General features: G+C 49.9%; 1 protein-coding gene and 1 non-coding gene across 6 annotated transcripts; one reads left to right on the top strand and one right to left on the bottom strand.

Moving 5' to 3' along the window:
- Positions 1-721: 721 nt before the first annotated feature.
- HDAC6 (histone deacetylase 6) lies at positions 722-24,351 on the bottom strand. 5 transcript variants are annotated; one of them, XM_047076198.1, is made up of 29 exons: positions 24,333-24,351; positions 23,117-23,239; positions 22,907-23,035; positions 22,680-22,768; positions 19,956-20,040; positions 19,818-19,858; positions 19,060-19,156; positions 18,867-18,964; positions 17,597-17,701; positions 17,408-17,476; positions 8,991-9,117; positions 8,820-8,885; positions 8,668-8,727; positions 8,499-8,588; positions 8,055-8,161; positions 7,904-7,971; positions 7,505-7,673; positions 7,279-7,407; positions 6,940-7,108; positions 6,509-6,642; positions 5,862-5,930; positions 5,552-5,744; positions 3,995-4,144; positions 2,579-2,753; positions 2,025-2,470; positions 1,834-1,941; positions 1,553-1,699; positions 1,326-1,454; positions 722-1,119 (listed from the first exon to the last, which is right to left on the bottom strand). In XM_047076198.1, the coding sequence occupies exons 2-29, from the start codon at positions 23,207-23,209 to the stop codon at positions 1,051-1,053; spliced, it is 3,411 nt and encodes a 1,136-aa protein (XP_046932154.1). In that variant the 5' UTR covers positions 23,210-23,239; positions 24,333-24,351; the 3' UTR covers positions 722-1,050. The 5 variants fall into 5 exon arrangements, with proteins under 5 accessions (XP_046932154.1, XP_046932153.1, XP_046932152.1 ...); XM_047076197.1 differs by lacking the exon at positions 24,333-24,351 and adding an exon at positions 23,861-23,893; XM_047076196.1 differs by lacking the exon at positions 24,333-24,351 and adding an exon at positions 23,671-23,827.
- Positions 17,923-18,029, top strand: LOC124509765 (U6 spliceosomal RNA). Its single transcript, XR_006961531.1, has one exon. It is a non-coding gene; the product is annotated as a U6 spliceosomal RNA (small nuclear RNA).
- Positions 24,352-27,201: the final 2,850 nt, after the last annotated feature.

The following is a 27,201-nucleotide window of genomic DNA, read 5'->3' as shown; positions in this document are numbered from 1 at the left end:
AGTGGACAGCTGTCAAAGCATTTCCCAGACTCCCTTGCAGCTATGGCAGTCACGTGACACCATTCTGACCAATCAGACGTATGCTGAGGCTGTTGGGGTGGGACATCCAGAATGCTTTTTAAAGGGGGATGGCGGAGCTGGCGGCTCAGCCCCCTTCCCCTTCTTCTTTACTCGTGGTTATCTTGGAGTCATAAGGTGGCCACAAAGAAAAGTCTAAGAAACTTCAGCCCAGACTCTGTTCTGAGTTGCCAAAGCAATTCTCATTATATGGGAGAAATAAAACGTCCAAACTATCCTCCAATTCCTCATCCCTGGTCAATGGTAGGAACTCCTTCCCCCCAGGAAGTTACCCATGACCACCAAGTCTAAGTATGTTAAACCTAGACTCCCCACCTCCAAATCAGGACAAAAAGAGAGATGGGGAGAGAGGCCTGGTGAGGACACTTCCTGATAGTTTTCTTGCTCACTCAGCCCAGGGTGTAGCTGTGACTAGCTGTGAGGCTATTTCTGAGGCAGGCACATATTTTCCTAGGGATTCCACCATTTAATCTATAGTACAACTAGCCAAGCCACCTGCCCTATTTCCAGTTAGTTCTTTGGATACTGGATGGGCAGGGGGTTGACCAGAGACCCATGCCCTCATTGCTTCGTTACTCATCAGACCCGTTGGCCAGGGGTGTGGGGTTCTGTACCCACTCAAGGTTAAAAGGCTCTCTCCAGGTTTTGTAACAGCTTGTACTTTATTACATATGCAACTCTGCTGTATCTGCCAGTTGATCCCCCTCCCAACAAAGCATCAGCTTAGTGTTATCAGCCCCTCTTGGGACCACTGAGCTACCCTCCTTTCCTTCCAGGGCAGAGTAGATAGAGTCCCTCAAGCAGGCAGTGGGCAGACGGAGATTTACAATTGATCATCACAATCATCTTACAAGTATTTACGCTTAAATCAGCACCCTTGGGGAGTTGAAAAGAGTCTTCAGGATGGGATGGAGTGAGGCTGCCCTTCATCCAGGGCCTCAGAAGGTAGAGAAGAGGAGCACATCCTGGGATTCAGTGTGAGTGGGGCATGTCCTCCCCAAACTTGTTCTGGTGGGCGATGTTCTTCACTTCTAGGAGAGCCTGAGGAGGCAAGAGAGGGTAGGTAAGAGAGAGTGAGGACCCCTCCTCTACCTCAGCCAGGAGCTGCCCCTGCACCAGCCCTCAACCACCCTTCTGGGCTATCTCACACGCAGAAGGGTCTCCATTCTCCCCTTACCCAATCGCAGAGGGTATGTGTGTGAGGGTGTATGTGTGCGCATGCGTTAGAGGGTCTGCCCAGGACCCACCTGGTGGTGGACATAGGCCTCACAGCTGTAACACCAGGTAGACAGATCGACGTAGCTGAGGACCAGCGGGTGTCCTGACCCTTCGTGGTGTTGCAGCATATGGGCACTGACATAACGACCACAGTAGACCTGGGGTTGGGGAGAGTTATCGGGCAGGGATCAGCACTCACCTTCAGTTTGCTCCTGGGCCAACCTCCACTCCATCCCCTTCCTCCTCTGCTGCCTACCTGATAGCAAGACAGACACACCCAGTTCTCCTGGAGTGTTCCACAGTCCTGACAAGGTTGGGTCACGTCCAGGCCTGATTCAGGTGTGGGACATACTGCCACCAAATGGGGACACCAGGGCAGCGGTGTCACGGCATAAAAGATGGCCTGGAATGGGTGCAACTGAGTAAGCTAGGGACTCCATCTCCCTACTACATGTTCCTGCACCACATGCTCCTACCTGGAGGTGCAAATGGGCAAGAGAAGGAAGTCACACTCTCCTCCCTGGTCCCTGAGCTCACCTGGTCAGTGTTAGCATGGACCCCAAAGCTCTGAATCAGCATGTCCTGACCTCCAGCTGCCTCTCCCAGTAGCTTATCCTCTTCTGGGATCTGAGATTCTGGTGCCTCCTGGATGTACAGAGGAAAGAGATGCATCTCAGAGGCCAGATTCTTGCCCCTTCTTCCCCCTACCTGGGTGTGGTGGGTCTTACCTGAGCCTTGCAGTTTAGTTCCAAGGTCCTGAGATTCTCAATCAGCTCACTGGGGGTTATTTGGGATGTGGCACCTTGCTCAGGTGAGGCTGTGGGAGTCTGGTTGTCAGTACATAAAGCTGGAGGGGTTTGGATCATCTCAGCTCCCCCAACAGCCTCCTCTGAGGTGGTCTGGCCTGCTGTGGCCTCCACTGTGGCTGCCTGTGAGGTGGTCTGGTCCAGCATGGCTTTCTGTGTGGGAGCCTCCAAGGACTGGTCCTGAATGAGCTCCACCATAGCAGTCTCTGACTTAGGTTGGCCTAGAGTGGACTCTTCCACAGATGATGCTGAGACAGCCTTCTCTGTGCCTGCATCCAGAATGTTCCCTTCTGGTGTGGTCATCCTCTTAGCTGACCCAGGGTTGGTGACTGACTTAGAAAGGGAGGGTTCCTCCTTGTCTTCCACCTCTGGAACCATGGGAGGGAGATCCTTGAGTGTGGGTGCTATCCCTATCCTACCTCTGATCCCTGACCTCCCCTGAGCCCCCGTTGCCCCAGTTCCCCACGCCTACTCACTCATGACCCGTAAGCTGCGCCAGTATCTGCGATGGACTTGGATGGTCTCGGTGATTGAGGCCAGGGCCCCTGATAGTGGAGGCCGCGACAAGGTCAGCAGTGGTGGTGGGTCCCCAAGGAGGGAGCGGGTACAGGCAGCCATGGATTCCGAGATGGATGTCAGGTTATAGCCACCCTTTAAGAGAAAGGGGAGGAAAAGGTATGATGGGGGGCCCTCATGGAATCTGGGAGGCAAGATGTTCTGTCTCCCAATCTCCCTTTGGGGCCCTGCACGACTGTCAGAGGGGCAGCACCCATTGTGTGAGGTGGTTGTTGAGGCTGATGTAAAGTACAACATAATAATTACCACAATAATACTGAGGCAACATTAATAACAGCGGAGATTTATTAAGTGCTTGCTGTGTGCCAGACCCTATTCTAAGCACTTTATGTGTATCGACTCACTTAATCCTTACAACCACATGTGCTCAATCTGTACCGGAACCCCCTTCTCTCACATTCTATAGGAATCCCAGTCTCTGCTCTTTCTACAGATAAAGAAACTGAGGCTTAGGGTGGCTAGATGATGCATTGGAGGCCCTAACAGCTGGTTAGAGGCAGCGCTGGGGTTGGGGGCTGGGCTATCCGATGGAAGAGTTCATGTTCTTAACCATTCCCTTGCCCTGCCACAAGCATTCCTGGGCACACTGTGGGACTTTATAGCAGCCAGTTAATCTCTGTGAGTGATTGCCCTTATCTGCAAAGTAGTGAGTGATTGTCTTTATCCAAAAAGTAGTGAAAACAGCAGCATGTAAGGCTGCCAAGAGGGTTAAGCTAGTGTGTGATGACTCACAACGATGAGAAACTACTTATACATTGCTCACCATATGCCAGGCACTTTTCCACGAGTAGCCGGTCCTATCTTACAGATGAAGAAACTGAGGCATGGGGGGCAGGGGCACTGAGTAACTTACAAAAGGTCAGTGAATTTACTTTGTCTTGGGAGCTTGCTAGAGGCAGTTCATGTAGTGATAAAAAGGTTCAATGCTAGAGCCAGGCTGCTTGGGTTCAAGCCCTGGCTCTGCCATTATTAAATGTATGACCTCTGGCTGGTCACTATGCTTCTCTGTGCCTCAGTTTCCCTGATCTTGAGAGAGGAAAATGACGAGCAGACTACCTCAGCAGGCTGCTTGGTCAAATAAGTGAATTAACGATACACACAAAGTTCCAAGAAGAGTGTTTTGCATATACTGAGCACTCAAGTTTGTCCAGATACTGGTATTATTAATGCCCAGTATCTGCCAACAATTCCAGGTGGGGATACTCAAAGCAGATTTTAGGAAATTGTCCCGAGTGTCACAGCCAGCCAGCAGAAAGGGCAGGACTTCAAGTTGTCCAAACCACCCTCCCACCACAGGAAGAGGGACCGAGAGTTACCTCTAGGATTAGGATAATGCGGCCATTGGCAAGGCCCATCAGCAGGTGGGTGAGGTGGGCATAGCCCTCAGGCGACACCTGGCAGCCCCCCAGTGGGTCCCCCCATGCGGCGTCAAAGCCCGCTGAGACCAGCACCAGCTCTGGGTTAAACTGGAGCAGGGAGAGAAGAGACGCACGAGTGTGAAGGTGGAGACCTGGGTAGACAGTAGGTGAGGGCGAACCAGACACACAGACACGCAAGTCAGAAAAATGGAGACACGGGACCTGGAGACTGGGAGACACAAGCCCGGAGCCCTGAAAACAGGAAGGGAGGATGTGGAGACACAAGACAGACAGACTCAGGGTCACAGAGACACAGAAACATGGAGACAGATCAACAGAGCTACTGTGGACACACCAAACACAGACTTAGAGACACAACACAGACATGGAGACATTTCCAGAAATGGACACTTGGGGACATGAGGCAGAGTCATAAGACTGAAACATGAAACTTGGAGACTCCGATGTCAAGAGATGGTAAAATGGGACATATGTATACAACACAGGGTTTTATACACACGGTGGCAAAGAGAGATGCACGCATACTTCCATCACAGAAGGTGACAACGCAAGTGCCACACACAGAAAATGGTCACCTACCCACATACAATCACACAGTAGCATACAGACTGAACTAACATCGTAGTAATCGCACACACACAAACAGTATCTCACAGAAGGGACAGTGAGCTACAGCCATCCCTGCACAGATACAACCACACACCTGCCATTACCAAAGTCACAACAGGCACACACGTGATTGTGCCCACAGGAGGTGGCTGCTTGCACACACACACAGTCACACACGCACAGAAGGGAGTCACAGCTGCTGTGCACAGCCAGACACACGTACACATCTGAACATGCATGTCTGCAGAGGTCATGGAGCTGGTACTTCATCTGCCACACACACACACACACACACACACACACACACACTGCACACAGACAAGTTGGTCACCTACAGCCACTCAGGCAGAGTCAGGCAAATATATACAGGCCACTGCCAGTCAGAGACACACGAACAGCTGTGGCAAACAGAGAGATGACTGCCACATGCATCCTCCCACATGCAGAAAGCCACACACCAGCTGTCACACGGAGAGCAACGTGCAGTGACATACGGTATCACAGCCATCAAAGAAAGAAACGGTGGTGACAAAGAGCCATTTGTGCAGCCTCATGCACATACTTAAGCTCCTTCCCGCCTTGCACATTCAGTTCCACAACGATGGCTGTCTCATGGGGCCGCCATCACACACAGACAGGCACTAGTGATGCTGTATGCCTAGGACACGTATACGTATACAGCTAGGCACACGAAGACGACCCCCATGTACCCAGAAGTCCCTTACAGTTATGCACAGAGAAGGCAATCACATGTGGCAGAAACATGCCAAGGCCATCACGATGGCCACCCGCAGGCTGTCCCACAGGATCAGTCACCCAGAAGTCAGACATGCACAGATCCGCCATCACCCACACTGTCCTCGTCGCACACATCCTGTACTGTACCTCGTAGGCAATAGGAAGCACCAGGCGATGCCACGCGGCCAGGTAGTCAGCGTCACCCACACGGGGTCCATTCCAGGCCACGTTGACAGTGAAGCCAGTGCCTGCGGCCCGGCCTATCTGGCTGCTGGCACCCTCCTCCCCCATGGGAAAGAAGGTGCCATGGTCATACCGGTGCAGGGAAATGTACAGTACGCTGCCGGGTGGGAAGGGAGACCGTGGCTGGTTAGTGCCTCCCCACTCCCCTGCATGCCTGAGGCATGGCTCACCCACCTTCCAGACCACACCCCAAACCCCTCCCCTAGCCCCTCACCTGGGGTCCTCCTCAAATATGTGCTGAGTTCCATTACCATGATGGACATCCCAGTCCACTATCAGGATCCTGGGGAGGGAACGGCTCCTCAGTTAACCTGGGACACTGGCCCCCTGGGAAAGGGCAGGGGCTACACCCGTGGGGTCTGTCTGCAGGGGCATTTATTGCTGGTGGCTGAACTCTGGGTCCCTGGGGAAAGCAGTGGGTGGCAGGCTTGCGGGTCCTATCAGAGTAAGGATGAAAGCCAGAGCCTGGGTCCTGATGTCTTCACTATGGGCCCAAGCAAGTGCTTAGGGCCAGAGCCCTCCCCCACCCCACCCAGTATGGGTAAGTGTGGGGAGCTGGGATCCTGGGTTTCCTGAAGTAAGCACTGGGGACCTGGACCCCAAATTCTGTCAGGATAGCCGTCAGAGGCCAGAAATGATGGAGCAGGGGGACCCTGGACCTTGTTTTGGAACTACCTGGGTGCCACAATCTGGGGGTCCTATTTGGGTAAGCTGTGCAAGGCTAGATCCTTGCTCCTTTTCGGGAGAAGTGCCGGGCAATTGTACTCTTGGGGATGTCTGGGTAAGTCCTGGGGGGCTGCACCATAGGGCCTGCTTAGTAAGCACTGGGCTGGTGGTGGAGGGGTCCCAGGGAGCCCTCACCGCAGCGCCTGCCCACTGATGGCCTGGGCATGGCGAGCAGCCACAGCCACAGAATTAAAAAAGCAGAAACCACAAGCGGCATCCCGCTCAGCATGGTGTCCTGGGGGACGCACCACAGCGGTACCATTCAAAACCTGGGGGAGGAGCAGGAAGCAAAGATTAGACCACCTGCCCTCAAGGCTTTCTCTCCCCTTTATTCTCTTCTTCCGTCCTGCCACTACCCCTGGCTGCTAGGGGCCCCCAGCCTGCAGCCCCCATCTCCCCCCCACCGCAATTGCCAGTAAGCAAGGTCTCCGGTGAGCAGGGGTCCTCCTCCCCACTGCAGGCCCCTCCTCTGTGCCCTCAGGCCCAGCCTCACCTCTCAGAGCCACCTCTCTCCACCCCCCCCCCCACATCTCCAGAGCTGGCACCCCACCCCAGGGAGAAGGTACCTCTCCTGCCAGCACAGCCTCCACCAGGCGGCAGACGGCGCCAGTGGCCAGCTGCGCACAGGCAAAGGTGCTGGGGCAGATGTAGATGGAATCAAAGTTGGAACCCTCGCGGTGCAGCTCCCGGGTTTTCATCTTCTCTGTGGCCCGCAGACGACCCACGTACTCAGCACTGGAGGCACAGACAGGGCACAGGGGACAGCCAGCTGGTTCCGTCCCCTCCACGGCCCCTCCCGTGTCCCACAGCGGCTCCACCTACCAGAGAGGGAGAGCCCGTGCTCCGGCCCCCAGGAGCCTGTGTGCACTGAGGACCCACCCCCACCCCAGGCATGGGGGTCTGACCTGTGGCAGGTGAGCAGTTCGGCTTCCGTGGCGGGACGTGCGGGCAGCGCGAGGCAGCGCCCCGCAAGGCCCAGCTCCTCCAAACGCTGCATGATTCGTAAGACTCGCTGAGGCATCTCTGGGTGGTGGCTGGGGTCGGGGGACAGGAACCAGAGGCAGGGCTTAGTGCTTGAGGAGGGGGAGGGATCTCCCCAAGCACTTAGCTGGTGGCCCTCCGACTGCATACTTGTCCCACAAGTTGTGGTGACCCATCATCCGCTGGTCATAGACCAGCCCTGTGCGAGCCTGTAGCATGGGCCACGTCAGGATTGGGAGCGCTGGGGGCCGCCACAGTCCCTCTTCATCCTTCTCCTCTGCGCTATCCTCCTCCAGGATGTCCTCCTCCGGGGTCTCAACTGCAACAGGAGGCCACATTCACCCCACTCCCCACCCTGGATCCCTGTGATACTCTGGAACTTAGTTTACCCAAATGTATAAGGGGTGAGAGGCCTGAAACGGGGGTCAGTGAGAAAGGAGGCCTGACCCTCCCCCACCAAGGGGCCCCAGGAAAGGGTCTGGAAGAGAATCTCTCCCAAGGGCTCATGCCATGCTTGACCCCCCACCCAGCCCCCTCCCTGCCTCCTACCTGATCTTACAAGGACCTCCCAGAAGGGCTCCAGGGCTTCCAGAGCGCAGCACAGTGACGCCAGGGCACTAGAGGGCAGGGGAGGAGAAAAGTGACCAAACAGCTAATGGGTAGACAGTGAGGGTCCTGCTTCTCCTCCGCCTGGGCTCACCTTGGGCAGGGGGCGCCAGGGGACTCCAGTATGGGGCAAGGGTCTCCCAGAAGGGTGTGGAGTGAGGCACTGACGCCCTCAGCCAAGGAGCGAAGGTTGTAGCCACCCTGGGAAAGAAGGGTGTGGGGGGGGGTATTAGGAAAGAATCAGGTGTTACCAGGGAAGAACAGTAATAGTAATACTAGGGCGCTGACTACGTATCCAGCAATGAGGAATCTGAAGGGTGACTTACATTTTGTACACCGAACAGTGCTATGAGGTGGTCACAATTATCATGCCCATTTTACATAAGGAAAGCAGAGACACAAGGAGGTTCAGGGACCTAGGTGAGGTTGTCCAGCTATTAAGTAGAAATGCTGGGACAGAAACTCCTGCCTGACCTGAAAGCTTGGCTCTCACATCCTCCTGGATTCGTGGGCTGAGAGATGAAGTAATGTCACTCACCTCCAGAGACAGGATCAGTTTGCCTTCTGCCAGACCCATGAGCAAGTGGGTTAGCTGAGCGAACCCTGCTGGAGTGGTGGCCATCTCGCCCTGGGGGGGACGTGGAGGGTCAGACTGGCTCCATGCAGCCCCCTTCCACCCATGAATCATCCCAGGGAGCCTGCCTTACCTTGGGGTCCCCTTGAAGGGCATCAAATCCAGCGGCCACCAGGACCAGCTGGGGCTGGAACTGAGGGGGAAAGGGACCACATGAGGCCAGGTGCCCTCACGGCCCATCCCTCAACATCATTCTTGTCCCAACACCCCCCAGACTCCCAGGACCTCAAGGGCGACCGGCAGAAGGAGGTGCAGGAAAGCAGCAATATAGTCGGCATCTCGCATCCCCACCTGCAGACAGAGCGGCATGATGGGGACATTCTGCCCCCTGCCCCGAACTGGCTGAGAGGCAGGGGTGGGTCCAATTTGGGGGGCAAAGGGCAGGCAGACACTGACCTGGTTCCAAGGCACATTGATGGTATATCCCTGGCCATGACCAAAACCTATGGTGGACCAGTTAGAGGCCTTAAGGTGGGGCCAGAACCGACCCTGCTCATAACGGTGGATGGAGAAATAGAGGACGCTGGAGGGAGAGAAAAAAAAAGAGGTGGGGGGCAGTTGAGAGTCAATCTCCCCCCAGACACCCCCAACCCACAGCTCCACCGTTCACTCAGCCACTTGTTCATTCTCTCATTAATTTCCTCATTAACTACTTAATCTATGCATTCATTCATCCTTCCATTCAGTCGCCAACTTACCGATCCTCTGATTCACTAATTCTCCCATTTATTTATTACTCCACTCACTCATTCATTTTGATCTACCGAATGCCTCCCTTGGCAAACACTGCTGCCCTCCTCAGTGCCCACTCAGTTCTAGTTCTGAGACCCTGAGGGCTCTGGGATCTCTCCCAGCCCCCAAGGGCTCCTGCTGTGGGGGACTCAAAAATCATACCAGCCTGCCCCTACCCCTGTGACCAAGGTGGTGGCAGCAGGGCAAATCCTGTGATGTTGGAGGCCCACAGGGGACATATAGCTCTTAGCTGGCAGGATCCAACTAAGGTGGAAAAGCATCAGGCCCAACTGGGAAACTTAGCGTTTCCCCTGAAGGAAGTGTGGGGACTCAAGGGCTAGGGGCTAGAAGGCATGGGGCTTGGTTCTGTGTGTGTAGCTGAGCTCAAGTGGGGGTGCTGGCGGAGGCTTCCTGAGGCCAGTGAGGGGATCTGTTCCTTCTCTCCAATACTTTACAGGGCACCTCTACTACTTCTTGTATTTTATTTTATTTTTTAATGTTGTTATTTATTTTTGAGAGAGAGAGAGCGCATGCACATGAAAGAGCAAGTGGGGTGGAGGGGCAGGGGGGAGTGGGAGGGAGAGTCAGAGAGAGAGGATGATAGGATCCATCAGAAGCGGGCTCTGCACTGACAGCAGACAGCCCAATGTGGGCCTTGAACTCACGAACTGTGGGATCATGACCTGAGCTGAAGTTGGTCACTCAGCCAATTAAGCCACCCAGACGCCCCTACTTCTTGTATTTTATAGGTGAAAAACTGAGCACCCAGAGGAGTGAGGACTGATACACGGAACGGACACTGAAGACATGAAGGTACATGTTCTGATAGAACGCCTAGCAGGAGGCTTTGTGTGGGAGGGCTTCATTCTGACTGGGGTGATCAAAATGAATAATCTCTCCTCTATCTATCTATCTATCCATCCATCTATCTGTTCATCCGCTCCCTGTCTTGTTCCAGAAAGAATTTAAAGCAGCAATTTTTTTTTTAGGGAAATACAAGAAATAGTGGTAAGCAATAAATCTAGACCAACTCAGTCACATTTTAATAAATGTGGTGGTGAAATTTCATGCAACCGATATAGAGAGATTTTTGAAACTGAATTAAAATATCTAGGAATTTGGGGCGCCTGGGTGGTGCAGTCGGTTAAGCGTCCGACTTCAGCCAGGTCACGATCTCGCGGTCCGTGAGTTCGAGCCCCGCGTCGGGCTCTGGGCTGATGGCTCAGAGCCTGGAGCCTGTTTCCGGTTCTGTGTCTCCCTCTCTCTCTGCCCCTCCCCCGTTCATGCTCTGTCTCTCTCTGTCCCAAAAATAAATAAACGTTGAAAAAAAAAATTTTATAAAAAAAAAAATATCTAGGAATTAGGGAATGAAACCCATGTCAATGTTCTAGTCTTGAGTAGGTGGGAGATGACTGTTTTACTTTTAGCTCTGATAAATATCGGTTTAAATTTTTTTTTTAAGTTTATTTCGGGGCATCTGTGTGGCTCAGTCAGTTAAGTGTCAGGCTCTTGGTTTTGGCTCAGGTCATGATCTCATGGTTTGTGAATTCGAGCCCTGAACTGGGCTCTGCGCTGACAGCGTGGAGCCTGTTTCAGATTCTCTCTCCCTTTGCCCCTCCTACTCCCTCCCTCTCTCTCAAAAAAACCAAACAAAACACTTTAAAGCTTATTTATTTAGTGAGAGAGAGAGAGAGAGGGAGAGAGAGAGAAAGAGAGAAAACATGAGCAGGGGAGATCATAACCTGAGCCGAAATCAAGAGTCAGATGCTTAACTGACTGAGCCACCCAAGTACCCTCTAAACTTTTTTTTTAAGTTTATTTATTTATTTTGAGAGATAGAAAGCGAGCATGAGTGGGAAAGGGGCAGAGAGAATCCCAAGCAGGCTCCAAGCTGTCAGCACAGAGCCTGACTATGTGGGGCTGGATCTCACCAATTGTGAGATCATGACTTGAGCTGAGATCAAGAGATGGCACTTAACCAAGTGAACCACCCAGGGGCCCCTAAACCTTTTTTCTTTTAGTAAGTTAACCAGTAGAGGAAGAGAAATACACAGTAGGACAAAAAGATGGTTATCAGGGGAAAAAAGGAATAAAGAAAATATTGGAAGAAAGCCAACCCCATGAGAGCTACCAGAGCCAAAAGAAGAATGAACACCCAGGAAAACTAAGTTTATAAAGCAAATAGCAGGAGGAGGTTTTAAAATAAGTTCCACTAATTTCCAATGAAAGAATGATGGACTGATAGCACAGGTTTACCTCCTTGCTCTCCCACAATCCCAGTCAGAAGATAGTAAAGGGAATTTTAAACAGGTGTCCCAGAAAGACAGAGAATGGAAGAAAGGATGTTAGACAATTAGAGACTTCAACAAATCTCTGGAAAATAGTCTTTGAGGCTCCAGGGGCCCTGGGCGGCCCTCTCTCGTGCTGAGCAGGCCAGGGAGGGCACCCCAGATAACCTGAGGTTTCCCTTCTGGAGAAATCAAGTACAGATCCAGGTCAATGCACACAAAATCAATTCTGAATAGCTAATTCACTGAATGACCAATTCACTAGGTTTACTTCTTTTTTTAAGTATAGTTTTTTTTTTTATTTTGAGAGAGAGAGAATGAGTGGGGTAGGGGCAGAGAGGGAGGGAGAGAGAATTCTAGTCAGGCTTTGCACTGTCAGTGCAGAGCCCTACACGGGGCTTGAACTCATGAACCATGAGATCATGACCTGAGCCAAGTTCACGAGTTGGATGCTTAACCCACTGAGCCACTTAGGTGCCCCTCTTTATTTCTTTTAACTACTTAACTTTAGTTTACCTGTTTTTGTCATCTCTGTAATAGTATTTTAAGGCCTGATCAATTTGTCTCCATCCAGGACTCTGCTGATGGAGTTAAGAGCCTGAGGGATGGGGAACTAGGAGATTGAAGGGGATGGATAAGTGGTTTTTTTCATTTATACATTCTTATTCATGAGAAAGAATGCATTGAATATATTCACAATTTTTCATATCTGTGGATATCATCAAAGATATATCCACAAAAGAACACAGTTATAGCCTCCAATGCATTTACTAAAACAAAAAGAATGATTAATGACATTAGAGAATTCTTGTTAATTTGCTTAGAAATGATACTATGGTTATGCTTTTTTAAAAATTCAAAATATATGCTCTATGTTTTAAAGATACACTCTAGAATATTTAGAGAAAAAATGATATGGTATCTGGGATTGACTTCAAAATATTACAGGAGGATGGCAGTGAGGGCAGGTACTGATGGCCAATTGAATTGATAAATGTTTTTTCTTAAGTTTATTTATTTTTTGAGAGAGCAGGGGATGGGCAGAGAGAGAGGGAGAGACATAATCCCAAGCAGGCTCCACTCTGCCAGCGTGGAGCTCGAGGTAGGGCTCAAACCCAGGAACCTTGAGATTATGACCTAAGCCGAAATCAAAAATCAGAAGCCCAGGGTGCCTGGGTGGCTCAGTCAGTTAAGCATCCAACTTCGGCTCAGGTCATGATCTCACAGTCCGTGAGTTCAAGCCCTGCATCGGGCTCTGTGCTGACAGCTCAGAACCTGGAGCCTGTTTTGGATTCTGTGTCTCCCTCTCTCTCTGCCCCTCCCCAACTTGTGCTCTGCCTCTCAAAAATGAATAAATGTTAAAAAAATTTTTAATATTAAAAAAAAGAATTGGAAGCCCAACCAACTGAGACACCCAGGCACCCCAAGTTGACAAATCTTGAAGCATTCGATTCAAGAAGACAGAAATGGACAAAAGAACACAGGATGAAGAAATTAATAAAGATTAAACAGAAAAAAATAATGAAATAAAAAAAAATAAAACAGTGGAGATGGCCAAAAAAGCCAAAACCTGGACTTGAAAAAATAAGTACAATTGACAAGTGTTTGGCAAGGCGGAGGGTAAAACAAAGAGATGCCATCTCAAGACCAGACCTCCTTTTCTCTCTTTCAAAAGTAAACTTGAAAAAAAGGAATTAGGGGCGCCTGGGTGGCGCAGTCGGTTGAGCGTCCGACTTCAGCCAGGTCACGATCTCGCGGTCCGTGAGTTCGAGCCCCGCGTCGGGCTCTGGGCTGATGGCTCGGAGCCTGGAGCCTGTTTCCGGTTCTGTGTCTCCCTCTCTCTCTGCCCCTCCCCCGTTCATGCTCTGTCTCTCTCTGTCCCAAAAATAAATAAACGTTGAAAAAAAAAAAAAAGAAAAAAAGGAATTATAGGGGCACCTGGGTGGCTCAGTCAGTTAAGCATCTGACTTCAGCTCAGGTCATGATCTCACAGTTCGTGAGTTCCAGCCCTACATCCAGCTCTCTGCTGTCAGCTTGGAATCTGGAGCCTGCTTTGGATTCTGTGTCTCCAGCTCTCTTTGCCCTTCCCCACTTGTACTCTGTCTCTCTGTCTCTCTCTCTCTCAAATAAATACATATTTTAAAAAGATGAAAAGAAAAAGAACAGACCCCCATTTTTCTGGCATTTGGAAGGACCCCATCTAATACATGGCTTCCTGCCCACACTCCCTAAGGTTGAGACCTGTCAGTGGACACTTCCTGCCCTGATCCTAGGAAATACCTTTCAGGAAAGACTCCCATGCACCACAGTAGAGCAGCCCCACGACTGCCACCTTCAACAGTGCTTTATTCTTTGGTATAAATGCCCATTAAGAATTGCTAGATATTCAAGGAAAACTGAGGAAATCTTAAAGCATATCTTTCTCTTTCCTTATAAAAATTTTTAAAAGTTTTATTTTTGGAAGAGAGAGAGAAAGAGAGGGACCAAGGGAAAGAAAGAGAGAGAATCCCAAGCAGGCTCCACGCTCAGCATGGAGCCCAATGTGGGGTTTGATCCCATGGCCATGAGACACAATTCAAGCTGAAATCAAGAGTCAGATGCTTAACCAACTGAGCCACCCAGGCGCCCCTCTTTTCTTTCTTTTTTTTTTTTAATGTTTACTTATTTTTGAGAGAGAGAGAGACAGAGACAGAGTGCAAGCAGGGTAAGGGGAGAGAGAGAGGGAGACATAGAATCTGAAGCAGGCTCTAGGCTCTGAGCTGTCAGCACAGAGCCCAATGAGGGGCTTGAACTCACAAGCGGGGAGATCATGACCTGAGCCAAAGTCAGACGTTTAACCACTGAGCCACCCAGGTGCTCCTCTTTCTTATTTCTTCTTTATTTTTTATTTTTTTTTAATTATTTTTTTTTTTAATTTTTTTTTTCAACGTTTATTTATTTTTGGGACAGAGAGAGACAGAGCATGAACGGGCGAGGGGCAGAGAGAGAGGGAGACACAGAATCGGAAACAGGCTCCAGGCTCTGAGCCATCAGCCCAGAGCCCGACGCGGGGCTCGAACTCACGGACCGCGAGATCGTGACCTGGCTGAAGTCGGACGCTTAACCGACTGCGCCACCCAGGCGCCCCTCTTCTTTATTTTTTAAAGTTTATTTATTTTTGAGAGAAAGAAAGAGCATGCACAAGTGGGGGAGGGGCAGAGATAGAGAGGGAGACACAGAATCTGAAGCAGGCTGTAGGCTCTGAGCTGTCAGGACAGAGACTTACATGGGGCCTGAACTCACGAATGGTGAGATCATGACGTGAGCTGAAGTTGGATGCTTAACTGACTGAGCCACCCAGGCACCCCCTCTTTCTTTTTTTAAAAGAATCTTTAGGTTTTATTTTTTATTTAAAATAGGCTTCACATCCAGCATGCAGCCCAGTGTGGGGCTTGAACTCACAACCCTGAGATCAAGACCAGAGCTGAAATAAAAAGTCAGACACTTAACCGACTGAGCCACTCAGGTGCCCCAAAGCACTTCTAATTATTATTATATAAAAACATGCTAAGAGGGGTGCCTGGGTGGCTCAGTCGGTTAAGCATCCAACTTTGGCTCAGGTCATGATCCCATGGTTCTTGAGTTCAGGTCCGTATAAGGGAGCTTGAGCCCTGCTCTGGGTGAGCTCAAGCCCCTCTTCAGGCTCCATACTCTCGTGATCTTTCTCTCAAAAATAAATAAATAAAAATGAAATAAAATAAAACAAAATTAAAAAGCATGCTAAGGAATGAGAGGGCATAGAAAGAGAGAGGAAGAAAGTGCCTTTGGAGATTAAAAGAATGTCTAAATACCGAATTCAACAGAAGGGCTTGAAGGTAAAATTGAGGAAATCTCCCGGGACACAGAGCAAAAGGAAAAAGAACACACAAGAGAACACACACACAAAACAGACCAGACAGAATACAGTAGAAGAAAGCATCAAAGAACTAATAGAAGAAAAGGTCTAAGGATTTCAGAACAGCATGAGTCTTCAGATATAAACTGTCTACCTAGTGCTAAGCAGAATGAAGGGGCCAGGGTGAAACTTCAGAACACTGGGAATAGAGAGAAGAACCTATAATCTTTGGAGAGGGAAACAGATTACTCAAAAAGGAATAAAAATCAGACATCTGTCAGCAACATCGAATGCTGGAAAATAATAAAGCAATGTCTAAAGAACAGCCAGCCTAGATTAAGTAATGGGCCACAGGAGCTCAGAATCTATGAGGGAAAGGGGGATTTTAGGGAGTCGGTATGAAAGAAGGGAGGATAAAACAACTATTTAGCAGTGTCCCTACTGACAAGGACCTGCTCAATCACTTTCTGCAGGAAGGGTGAGCTGGTACCACCTTTCTGGAGGGAAGTCTGGCTATAGACCCTAGACTTTTAAAGCACACCGACCCTCTGACCCAGCAATCCATTATTGGAAATTTTACACTCAGAGAAGTGTAAAATTATGTATTTTTAAATTACATATTATAAAAATTACATATATATGTGTATGCATAAGTGCATACACACACATATACATGTGTGTGTGTGTATATATATATATATATATATATATAGTTACATATTTTGCCGTAGAACTGTTAGTAGCAAAAAATGGAAAGCACCATAAATGTCCCAGGGATAAATGACCAGAGGTACAGCCATAAAATGGAATACTCAACAGCCCTTATAAAGACAAAGGTGTTTTTAAGAGGCACTAACCTGGAGAGGTGTGCATGACATGTGGCTAAATGCAAAAAGCAAGCTGCCACAGAACACACAGAGGATTGTCCCATTAGGCAGTGTGTTAATGATAATAATGAATATTCATACATCTAAAGGAAAAATTCTGTTTTAAGAATATAACCTAAACTATCAACAGTTATTTTGGAGGTTATAGGAATTATAGGAGACTCACTGCTTTAGACATTTCTAGATTATTAACTTTTTAAAAGTTTATTTATTTATTTTGAGAAAGAAAGAGCATGAGTGGGGAAGGCACAGAGTGAGAGGGAGAGAGAGAATCCCAAGCAGGCTCCGTGCTGCCAGCATGGAGCCCAACACAGGACTCTAATTCAGGAACTAAGAGATCATTACCTGAGCCGAAACCAAGAGTTGGATGCTCAACTGACTGAGCCACCCAGGCACCCTTGTATTATTTAGTTTTTTAAATAATTTTTCAAAAATGTTTTATTTATTTTTGAGAGAGAGATAGAGAGAGAGAGACAGCATGAGCAGGGAAGGGGAGAGAGAGAGGGAGACACAGAATCCAAAGCGGGCTCCAGGCTCTGAGCTGTCAGCACAGAGCCCGACATGGGGCTGGAATTCATGACCCGCGAGATCATGACCTGAGCTGAAGTCAGACACTTAACCAACTGAGCCACCCAGGTACCCCTATTTAAGTTTTTTATACAAGCACGTTGCAGTAGTCATAATCAGAAAGATAAAGTACTAATTTGAAGTTTACTCCAGCTCCAAGGTAAACTGGTGAACAAGATCTCCCAACATCTGTTGACTCAAATCTCATCTCTTCCACTCCTTCTCTGTGTGACCTTGTAACCTGTAAGCCTCAGTTCCCCCAGCTGTAAAATGGGGGACCCAACAGATCCTGCCTCAGACTGACCTTAAGAGAGAAAGCAGACACGCAGAGAGCAGCACAGAACCTGGTTCCAAGTTGGGCCCAATGAGTATGAATGCCTTCCCTTCCTGGGCCCCTTCTGGCTGGGCCCGTAAAGGTGGGGGGTGGCTGGGAGTCTAGCATCTAGGGTGTCACTTGTGGCATACCTGGGGTCCTGGTCAAAGGTGAACTGGGTTCCTTGACCGTGGTGAACATCCCAATCCACGATCAGAACCCTGTGAGGACAGAGGAGGATACTATGTAAAAGAATCAAGATGTATCTGGGGAGGTGCCCAGACCAGAATACTCTACCCCATGCCACCCACATCATACTCTCCCTGCTACTTGCTGCTGACCTCTGAATGTCATGCTTCTGTTGAGCGTAGCGGGCAGCCACGGCCACGTGGTTGAACATGCAATACCCATCCATAAGACTGTGCTGGGCGTGGTGTCCAGGAGGCCTGGGGAGGACAGGGAAGGCCACAGATTGGGGGTAGGGGGCCCTCCTCTGCAGAGATGGACTCTTCCCCCCTCCCCAATTCTGGACCACCAACTCCCCCAGTGTCGATGCCTGCAAATCTGCCAGGAACTGAGTAATTGGGGCCCCCAGACTCTCACCCCCACTCTACTGCTCTCTCCCTAAAGGATATTTGACAACATTCATTAAAATTATCAGTGCATAGTGCTCACTTCAGCAGCACATATACTAAAAGTGGACCAGTACAGAGAAAATTAGCACGGTCCTTGCACAAGGATGACACACAAATTTGTGAAGTGTTTCTTCACTATATTGTACACCTGAAACTAATATAATGCTCTATGTTAACTACACTGGAATCAAAGCTTCAAAATATAAATAAATAAATAAATAAATAAATAAATAAATAAATAAAGTAAAAATTGTCAATACAGACACCCTCACACCCCTTCTGCTCTTGGGGATGTAGCCCACAGTTCATATAACAAAAAATGTGAAATAACATATTTGCCATGACGTGTTTTGGAAACAGCAAATGATTGGGGAGAACCAAAGTGCCTATCGCTAGGGGGCTGGTTAACTTCCTGTGCATTTGCAGTGGCATTCTATGCAGGTCTAAGCTATCTACTGTTAGAGGAAAGTTTTCCAAAGTGTAGAAGTGAAAAATGCACAGTATGGAAGGAAGCATGTTTATGGAAGGGGGCATGTTGAGTGCAACTCCATTTGTGGCTAAAAAAGGGGAGGGAGGGGAAAGGCTGTATCTTCTGCATTTCATCAATTCTGGGATGCCAACGATGCTAAGATGTGCAATGATTTCACATGCCAATGATAAAACAAGATGCTGCTAAATGATGAACCGGGATTTCAAGATGATAAAATCTAGATCTTAGCATCAATGGAATATGGCATTTACTCCATGAACAGGCACAGAATGTTTCTGGGAGGACACATGAGTCACTGGTTACAATGACTACCTCCAGGAGAGGCAGCAGGTTGTGTGGGAGGATGGGGGTTGGGGACTTTTTGTACCCACTTTTGTACCTTTTGACTCTTGAACCATGTGAATATACTACCCATACCAATACATTTTACATTTGAGGGAAAGAATTTATTTCAAATATACAAAGCCAAATGCTGGTGGGTCCTACCTGATGATGGCCATGCCATTCCGTATTTCCTTCCCCAGGACAGCATCCACCAGCCTGAGGACAGAGCCTGAGGCCAGGCAGGCACAGGTATAGGAGTTCTGAAGAGACAATGGGAGCCATAGAGAGAGTAAGAGGGAGGGCAGTCCTGTCCACTCAGCTGCTCCTCCCCCGTCCTCACAGCTCTCATCCATACCGGATGTAGATAAACTGAGTCATAGGTGTCTGCTAGGATGCGGAGCTCTCTCTCATTCATGTACTGGGTCGTCTCCATCAGATCAATGTATTCTAGGCTGGCGACAGAGGCAGAATGAGATTCAAGCGCCTGCCTCCCTCCTGGGCCTGAGTCAGGGCCCTGTCCCTTCCCCATATGAGCCCTGGTCAAGTCAGGCCCCCTCAAATGTCAATGAAAGGGAATAGCTGGGATATAGGACACATCCCCTGCTTCTTCCCTAGCCTGCTTAATTTCTAGTAATAGCCCTTGCCCTCTGCTCTAGCCACAATAAATCCTACTCCTAGGCCACTGGCCATACTGTTCCAGCTGTCTATACCTCCCTTCCCTCAGCTTCCCTCTTCATCTGACTCACTCTTTTTCTCAGCTCAGATATATCCCCTCTGCCAAGCTAGCTTTCCTTGAATCACATCACACGAGAGCCCTTACTCTGGGTTCCTACAGCTCCATGGGGGAAACCCCTGATCACCCTGTCCACACATCCAGCATATGTTTACACACTAGACTATAATAACAACAACAGCCTATCATGGGCTGATGACCTAGCAGGCCCTCTGGAAGAGCTTCCATTTACTAGTTCCTATGTGATCGGCAATGACTGTGAGATTAGGAGAGGCTCAGCCACTTGCCCAAGGCCACAGGGCCCATGACATTCCTTCCCAAAGAATCCAGCATGCCCTGGCAGCCTCCTCCCCAGCCCTACAAAGTTCCGAAGCCTTCACCTGTGAACCAACATCAGTTCGTCCTTTTCAGCAAATCGAGCCTAGGGAGACATAAGAAATAAAGCGCTAAGGCACTGGCCACACCCAGGCTCTGCCAGCTTTCGCCCACCACCCAGTGTGTCAGCTGGGGGGACTCACCTGAAAGGACACACAGCGGTCCAGGAGGCCCTCCTGGATCAGCTGTTCCTTGATGGCATGGAGCCGTTCAGGGCCTTCAGGGAAGCTGGGTTGACAAGAGACACAGTCATACACACACACACACACACACACACACACACACACACACAGGGACACTGGTGAGCACCACATCTGCTCCTGTACATCTTCCTCATCTATCCTTCCACAGCTACTTATGCCAGAATCTTCAGAGTCATCCCTGGCATTTGTTGGCTCTGCTCTTGTAATATATCCAGAACCTGCCCTTCTCCTTGTCGCCCCCACTGCTGCCACCAGAACCTCCCACCTGTGCTGCTACATTCAGCTCCTCACCGGCCTCTCTGCTTCTGCGCTTGCTCCCCCAGAAGCCCTTCCTCCACACAGCAGCCAGACATTGATTAAAACCCAAATCAGGTCACGTCTCTCCTGTACTTAAAACTTTCTCATGATTCCCCTCTCATTCAGAGTCAAAGCCGAAGTCCTCTCCATGCCCCAGAAGGCTGTGAAACACTTGCCCCATAGCCTCTCAGATGCTAGGCTCTCCCCCCACTCTGCTTCTCCTGCACTAGTCTCCTCCCTGTTCCTCACCCAAACCAAAGTACTTTTCAGCTATATTCTTTCCCTGTGTTTTTAAAAACACTCTCCTCCCAGGAGAGTGGCTGGGTGGCTCAGTTGGTTAAGCACCCAACTCTTGATTTTGGCTCAGGGCAAGATCTTGCAGTTCATGAGTTCGAGACCCACATCGGGCTCTGTGCTGACAGTTCAGAGACTGCTTGGGATTCTCTCTCTCTCCCTCCCTCTCTGTCCTCCCTTGCTCTCTCTCTCTCTCAAAAAATGAATAAACTAAAAACCAAACCACTCTTCTCCCAGATGTCTCCATGGTTCACTCCCTCACCTCCTTCAGACCCCTGCTCAAAGATCAGCGAGGCCTTCCCTGACCATCTTATTTAAAACCGATTCCCCTTGGGGCACCTGGTGGCTCAGTCGGTTGAGCGTCCAACTTTGGCTAGTGTCATGATCTCATGGTTTGTGGGTTCAAGCCCCGTGTCGGAGCCTGGGGCCTGATTCAGTTTCTGTGTCTCCCTCTCTCTCTGCCCTCCCTGCTCACTCTCTCTCTCAAAAATAAATAAACTTAAAAAAAAATGGATTCCCCTCAACCACATTTTCTGCCACTCTCCTTCTTGCATCAGTGTTTCTATGCAGCACCTCTTTCTAACACACTCGACATTTGCCTTTTGTTTACTGTCTTCTCCCTCCAAAATGCAATCCCCATGAAGGCAGGGGTTCTGTTTGTTTTGTCTACTGTGGTGTCCCTAGCTCTTCAGAAGACGGTAGGTATGTATTCAATAGTGAAGTCTTTTGCCATCATGAGTCTTCTGTTGGGACAGAGGAGACCAATACTAACCTGCTAAATACATTAAGTATGATAGTGAATGAACGATGACACAAGCTGGGAATATCCCAAAGATCAGGTGGGTGGCCAGGCAAAGCCCTCCGTGAGGAAGTCTCTTTGAGAGGTGAATGTTAACAGGGAGAGGAGAAGGTGGAAACGAATCTCTGGAAAAGGGACCAGCCAGGGTAAAGACCCAAGCTGAGAAGGCCTGGCATGTTGGAAGCACAGCAAGGGGACCAGTGTGGGTGAAATGAAGAGAAGCGAGTGAGGGGGAGGATTGGCTAATGAGGTCACCGAAGTGGTGTGGAGCCAGATCATGTGGAACCTTAGAGGCCAGAATGAAGAATGTGGACTTTACCTTGAGGGCAACGGCAAAATCCTGAAGGATTTTAAGAAAGAGAACATCACTGAAACTAACATAACATCGTATGTCAAACGTACTTCAATTTAAAAATGTAATTGAAAAAAAAAAAAGAAAGAGGGGGCGCCTAGGTGGCTCAGTTGGCTCAGGTCATGATCTCATGGTTCATGAGTTTGAGCCCTGCATCGGGCTCTCTGTTGTCAGCACGGAGCCTGCTTTGGGTCCTCTGCCCCCCTCTTTCTTTCTGCCTCCCACCCTCCCGCTAAAAATAAATAAAAACACTTTTAAAAATTAAAAAAAAAGAATGATAACATATTTTTTTTTGGCTTCGTTGTGAAGAACAGACAGCAGGGCTGAGGGCTGAGGATGGAAGCAGGGGGCCAGTGAGGAGGCCTCCGAAAGTCTAGGGGAGTGATGGTGAGGATGGCAGTGGAGGCAGTGAGGAGAGGTCAGATACTGAATACACTTCCAACACAGAGCCAAAAGAATTTGCTGATGGATTGACATGTGTGTGCAAATGGGAGGTATAATTCTTCCAGTTCAGCATGAGTGTCCTTTCTTCAACGAAGCCTTCTGTGAACCCTGGATGCTAGTCTAGGGACCTCTATTAAACGCTCTTGAATACCCTGGTCTTAGGTCATCCTTCATTAAACACCTCACACCACTGTTGGCTGTTTAATGATTGGCTCTCCTACTCAGCTATAAGCTCCATTAGAAGGGACCCTGTATGTCTTGTCTGATGTCGGTGTTACCAACTCCCAGAACACAGTGAATACTCGGTAAGTGTTGGCTAAATGGAATCTTTTCAAGCCTACGCCTCACCTCTCTAAATCATGGGCTTCCAGTCTCTAGGCTAGCATAAGAATGGATTCATTCTTGCTAATGGGCTCTAAGTGTGTCTATTTGTGTGTTTGTGTCCCTCCAGGGGACAGCCTGGAGGAGCCAGCCTCACCTGTCATCCCAGAGGCAGTGGAATTCATTTAGCTGCTCATCGAACACCAAACCAGTGCCAGACAGTGTCTTGGCCTCAAGGTTCAGATCCTGCAGGGAAAAAAATGGGAGACACCAATCCATTCAGGGCCTGAGTCAGAAGGAACACACTATACTGTCCAGGAGGGTGAATCACAGGGTTTTGATTGTCACAAGAGGTGAAATCCATTGAGGCCAGGCCACTCTCACCAGCCTTCGCAGGTCCATGATTAGGTCTTGCTCTGCTGCTTGGCTGAGCTTCTTCATTCTGCCTTTCTTCTTTACCTCTGCTAGACTAGGGCTGGAGGAGAGTATGGCACCCTTCTTAACACCTCGCTTCTGCCAAACAGAGAGAAGGGTCAGATTCCAGTGCACGGCCCACTGCTCCTCCCCCCGGATCGGGCAGGTCTGGGGCCTCACCGAGGTGACGCTGGAGTCGTGGGGGGGCGAATGGGGGTTATGCCTACTCCTTCGCTGCCTGGTTGAGGTGGAATCCTGGCCCGTGGAGGTCATGGTCGGGGAGACTTCACCCCTGACGCGGTTCTGGGCGGCGGGATGGAGGTGACCGTGAACCAGCTGGAGTGCCCGGAGGACCCCACACCCCAGCCCCTTCCCAGGCCCCGCCCCCTATACAGTCTCCATCCCTTCTGCTATCCTATTCCCCACTGCCTTCTAAGCTCCGCCCCTTTCAAGGCCCTCTCCTTCCACTGGGTTGTCAATTCCACCTGGTCCCGCCCATCCTACCAGGCTCCACCCCTTTAACACTATTCTTTCCCCTCGAAAAGTATTGCCCCTTCGCTGAGCAATAAACCGCTAGGCTCAGTGCGTCTTAGGGCCGGCCCTTTTCAGCTAATCACCACCCCTTCCGCTCCCCCAAGCCCCATTCCCAGACTCTCATTCCTCCAAGCCTCGCCCAGACCCCACCCCTTCACAAATCTGCCCCTTCCAGCTAATCTCCGAGGATAATCACCCACCCTTTCACTCAGCCAGACTCAGACCCAGCTCCGGCCCGGACTCCACCCTTAACGATCCACTTAACTCCACCCCTTATCGGGCCGGACCCACACCTTCCACTTGGCCAGATCCGGCCCCTAACGTTTCCACAAGCCCCACTCCTCAGGGGACTGCCCCTTTCCAAGATCCCGCCCCCTGCTCAAATCCTACCCCTAAAGCTCCATCAAACCCCTTCAGCCAGTTTCGGGCCGCCTACCGTCAGTCCCCTCCCCCTTTCCGCCCCCTGCTGTCGACGCCGACCAATCGCTTCAGCTCCACTCACTGGGCGCGGCCCTTTTCTCAAACTCCGCCCATGGCTCACGCTGCGAAATGTCTGGCGACCCGCCGGGCGGCGAGTGCTTGAGGCCCGCTTTTCCATTGGGCCGGTTTCTCTACTACCCGCCCAATCCCGCCCACACTGCGTCCCGGAAAGCAGGGCTGCGCCTCTCCTGCAGGCCACGCCTCCCGCGAGCTCACAAATGCCGTCAGCGCGTCAAAGCGCCGACGCTAGCCGTGCGACGCCTGCGTAAGCCTGCGCCGGCGGTTCGAGGCGGTGCTCAGGCTCAAGCTCGCCCCTCCCCCAGCCACTGCCGCCGTCGTCCTGGTTGCCGTAGGTGCTGTGCCTCCGTCCTTGTCCAGTCACCTTAGGAGTCCTCCGGACCCAAGCCTACTGTGCCGTACGATGACTCGAGAGCAAGCAAGCAAACAAGCGAGAGAATTAGGAAGGGGCGTCCCGTCTTCTCCCGGCGGCTTCCCGCGCGGCGCGCTGTGATGACGTAGCGCAGGCGGACTGGCGGCTGGGTCCCGAGCGCGGTTGAAACTGGACGAGGGCTGGTGGCGGCCAAAATGGGTGTGGTGATGATGTTAAATATTGTGAGGGTTTTCTGAGTTAATATTAACTAAGGCGGTCCACAGGAAACACTCAATAAATGTTAGCTATGGATATTCTGCCACGAAAATTGGGGGGGGGGTAGAATGGAAGGATTCTTAGTGGGGGGCAAATAATTGTGATGACAGCATGTAATATGTGACAGGCATTATCGTAAGTCACAATTTTGTGAAGTAGTTCCTATTATTTTTAAATTTTATTTTTTTGAGACAGAGACAGAGCATGAGCAGGGGAGGGGCAGAGAGAGAGGGAGACACAGAATCCGAAGCAGGCTCCAGGCTCTGAGCTGTCAGCACAGAGCCCAACGCGGGGCTCGAACTCACGGACTGTGAGATCATGACCTGAGCTGAAGTCGGACGCTTCACTGAGCCACCCAGGCGCCCCGAGGTAGTTCCTATTATTAATGTTGCTTCGCAGATAAGGAAACTGAGGTTACATGACTTAGCCATGTGACCTTGGGCAAGTTGCTGAACATCTCTGTGCTTCAGTTTCCTCATCTGGCAAATTATGATAATAGTGCCCGGGGCTGGAATGGACTCAAGGAGGGGAGTTGTTCTTGCACAGCAGTTCTTTCTCCAGCTCCCTCCACTGGGCAACCTCTGCCCCCAAATTCTAATATATATAAATGTGTGCCTGGGAAGTAGGGGGAGTTTCACCCGTGTGCCCCTCCAGCTCCCTCACATGCCTTGTCTGGATGTGTAAATATCAGCCCCGCAGGAGGCCCGTTTGCCCTCCTAATCTCCCTCTCTCATTCTTCACCATTTCCTACCGGGCTGTAGGCTGGGGCTGAAGAGATAAGCCGTCTGGGGTTCAGCATCGCTGACTAACAAACAGATTGACAGCCCCATCGCCCAGTAGCCTGGCCCTATGACCATTTTGAAAACCCCAGTTCCACCCTTCTCCTTCCTTCCACTCTTTTCCTACCAGAACATGGGTTTTTTTTTGTCCCAGTGGAAGAGGATCAAGTCCTAAGACCTTTAAACCCCCACATACACCAAAGAAAACATTTGATACACTGGGAACATTCTGGGGTTTTGATGCCTGCAGACTAATAGAGTAGGGAACCCTGTAAGACCCATGGCCCATTTTTCTGTATAGTCAGAAGACAGGTTCCTGAAGAGCAGAGGTCAGTAAACTTTCTCTGTAAAGGGCCAGATAGATAGTAAATATTCTAGGCTTTGCAGGCCTTATAATGGCCTCTTTGGGATATTCTTTCTTTCCATTTAAAAATGTAGAGATTGGCTGAAGTCTGGCTTTGGCCTGAAGGCTATAGTTTTCTGGTCCTACTGTAGAGTGTCAGTCTTTGATTTCCTTTATCTGGCTGGGATTCTTTTACAGGAGGAGTGCAGAGTTTCCATGCATCCTGAGGAGAGGTACTCCTTTTGTGTGAGGACTGGGATTCATGGACAGGATCAGGTCACTTCTGGTGTTCTACTGGGTCAGCCTGGACATAGTGTTCCTGGACATAGTGAAGACAGGGATTCCTGTAGTTTCTATAGTTTTGTTCCTCTACTGAACCAAGGAGGGGTTTCTCTTTTTCATTTTTTTTATGTTTATTTTTGAGAGAGAGAGAGAGGGAGAGTGCAATCAGGGGAGTGGCAGACAGAGAGGGAGACACAGAATCTGAAGCAGGCTGCAGGCTCTGAGCTGTCAGCACAGAGCCTGATGTGAGGCTTGAACCTACGAACTGTGAGATCATGACTGAGCCGAAGTTGGATGCTTAACTGAGCCACCCAGGCGCCCCCAAGCAGGGGTTTCTACAGGACAAGACAGTTGTTTCTGGAGAGCTCCAGACTGGAGGATCCCGTACAAGTTCAGGATGGTACTCCTTAAACTGCATTATGACAGTGTGCTACAAAGAGACCAGGTGGTCCAGATCAGGGTCAGCACAGGTGTTTCTGTACAGGTTCAGAGCTGTGTTAATGTAGACCATAGGAACAGGTGTTCGTGTCTAGATTCAATCAAGAAATTGTTATCAATAGTGCTAAATTATGCTAGCTCCTGTAACAAACCCAGAATTTTAGAGGATTAACAAATAAATGTTTATTTCTTGCTCGTACAAAGTCCAATGTGAATATTTGTTACTGGTCATTCAGGGACTCAGGTAGCTTCCATTTTGTGGCTCTGCTCTCCTCTGAGTCCTTGGGGTTCTCACTATTCAACTGGTATATGGGGAAGGAGAGAGAGTGGGGGATTCCATGAGAGGTTTTTATGGGCCAGGCCTGGAAGAGGTGTATATCATTGCCCATATGCCATTGATCAGAACTCTGTCACATGTCCACATCTAACCATAAAGGAGGTCAGAAAAGTGAATGAGGTTAGGAAAACAGGTTTGATGAGCCAATAGCAGTGCCTGCTACAGGATTCTATAAACCCCAAAGAGCTGCAATGTCCAGTGTAGTAGCCACAGTCAGAGTAGTGGTTCCTGTACTGGGTGAGGGTGGGACTTCCAGGGCAAGGCCAGGGCCAAGGCTGTCAGGGTCACATCAGGGCTTCCTGTTCGGGGTCAAGAGAGTATTTCCAGAAAGCAAGGTTAGAGGTTCCTGTGAGTCGAGTTATGGGTTTCTATTGATAGGAAAAGGTTTTCTATAGAGTCCAGTCAGAGGGTTCCAGTATAGTTGTA

Source organism: Lynx rufus, unplaced genomic scaffold (genome assembly GCF_022079265.1).
Source record: "Lynx rufus isolate CCGP_SWC_20201006 ecotype Redwood Valley unplaced genomic scaffold, mLynRuf1.p SCAF_14, whole genome shotgun sequence".
In the NCBI taxonomy this organism is placed as follows: domain Eukaryota; kingdom Metazoa; phylum Chordata; class Mammalia; order Carnivora; family Felidae; genus Lynx; species Lynx rufus.
Note: the sequence above shows the minus strand (reverse complement) of the source record. Positions and strands in the feature narration are given on the sequence as shown.

Excerpts from the sequence above, each read along its gene's own strand:
- HDAC6 (XM_047076198.1), bottom strand. The coding sequence starts at position 23,209 with ATGACCTCCACGGGCCAGGATTCCACCTCAACCAGGCAGCGAAGGAGT. Across the intron at positions 17,477-17,596 it reads CAGAAGCATGACATTCAGAG|GGTTCTGATCGTGGATTGGG; the intron begins GTCAGCAGCAAG and ends CTGTCCTCACAG. Across the intron at positions 9,118-17,407 it reads ACCTTTGACCAGGACCCCAG|CGTCCTCTATTTCTCCATCC; the intron begins GTATGCCACAAG and ends CTCTCCCTCCAG.